We start from the raw sequence: 1424 nt of genomic DNA, 5'->3' as shown, positions 1-1424 counted from the left end.
TGCGGAATAAAATCATATGGTTTAGGTAAACTCTTTAAATTGTAGGAACAAGACGTCCGAGAGGAGCAGTGGTGCTGAATTTAAAATTAATTTACCTACACATTATTGATATTATTTCAATTTTTCATATGCTATGATTAATCCTTTGAATTGCTGTTTATTCTCAGGCAAACAATTTAATTTTCTCAGTTTCAAGAGGGATTAGTATAGAAATTTACGGTTTTGTTGCTTAATAATTTATTATTAGTAAAAATAGTATTTGGTTTATACACTTACATAAATGTTTGTTGTTATATGTACATATTATCGAAATAATCGTAATAATCGTAAATATGTATCGAAAATTTCTTCAAAATTCTTTGATCAGCTTTCTCGCGATTTCGACCACCGTATAATGTTTCATATACACGCATCTGATATTATAAATTAAATAGATTAAACGACGCACTTAAAATTGAATTTTGTTCATTTGCAGACGAGAGACAACCAAATCTTTCAAGAAGGTCGCGACGTGGTGACCGTGTGCGAGTGGACGGACAGAATTTACCAGAACACGCAACCGGAGCACATAATCACGAACGTCGTGTCCGGCAGGAAGATGCGCGTGCAAAAGTACAATTTTCCCGATACGGTCGTTTGGAATCCTTGGCAGGAGAAGGCTCGTGACATTCCAGACTTCGGCGACGACGAGTTCCCGAACATGATTTGCGTTGAGAGCGGTCACGTCAGTAGTCCAGTGATATTGCTCCCTGGAACGGCTTTCGAAGCCAGTCAAATCTTACAGGTCCGCAGTGATACGATCTTATTAGCCTTGATTTGTACTACGAACAAGCCGATTAATACATACACACATAATGAGTGTCCTAATTTCTGTTCACGTCAAAAATTCTACTCACTGACTCTTTTTCTAATAATTTTATATAGAATCTAACGGTTTTATGACCCCTTACATAAAAACAATGTTAAAGCATTTACATTTTAACAGCTACTAGATATTACATTAATAAAATACAGTACAAAACTTCAGAAAGGGCCTAGCTGGATAAGAGGATTAAAAGTGTCCTTGAGTTGAATGAAGCGCCGCTTGTGCCATTCGATAGCTTATCAAAAAAGAAACATCCACTCCAATTTTGATTAAATACTGAACTCTGCTCAATAAACAGTAAATGTGAGTTGTGCACGAAAAAATATGTAAGACATATACAGGAAATATTTAGGACGTTAGGTGTTTTTATTTGAGAAGTATAAGGAAACAGGATGACAATCTGAAAGTAATAGAGATTTACTTAGAGATCTACATAGATTTATTATAATTTTTGCGTATCGGCTAAGTTACACATAAATTAAACAGCTCACATCTATCCACAACTTGCCTTATGATTTACTTCTTTTATATTATTATTATTATTATTATTATTATTATT

At 34.2% G+C, this 1424-nt stretch overlaps 1 protein-coding gene across 1 annotated transcript; it reads left to right on the top strand.

The window, feature by feature from the left end:
• Nucleotides 1–460: 460 nt before the first annotated feature.
• Nucleotides 461–890, top strand: LOC108623141 (glucose-6-phosphate 1-epimerase-like; the record flags this gene model as incomplete). Its single annotated transcript, XM_018021451.2, has 1 exon — nucleotides 461–890. A coding segment is annotated over one exon (430 nt), but the record flags the coding sequence as incomplete, so codon positions are not given.
• Nucleotides 891–1424: the final 534 nt, after the last annotated feature.

Source organism: Ceratina calcarata, unplaced genomic scaffold (assembly GCF_001652005.2).
Source record: "Ceratina calcarata isolate Rehan_Ccalc_2016 unplaced genomic scaffold, ASM165200v1 scaffold2537, whole genome shotgun sequence".
NCBI classification, from domain to species: Eukaryota; Metazoa; Arthropoda; class Insecta; order Hymenoptera; family Apidae; genus Ceratina; species Ceratina calcarata.
The sequence above is the reverse complement of the archived record's forward strand: the minus strand, read 5'-3'. Positions and strand labels throughout refer to the sequence as shown.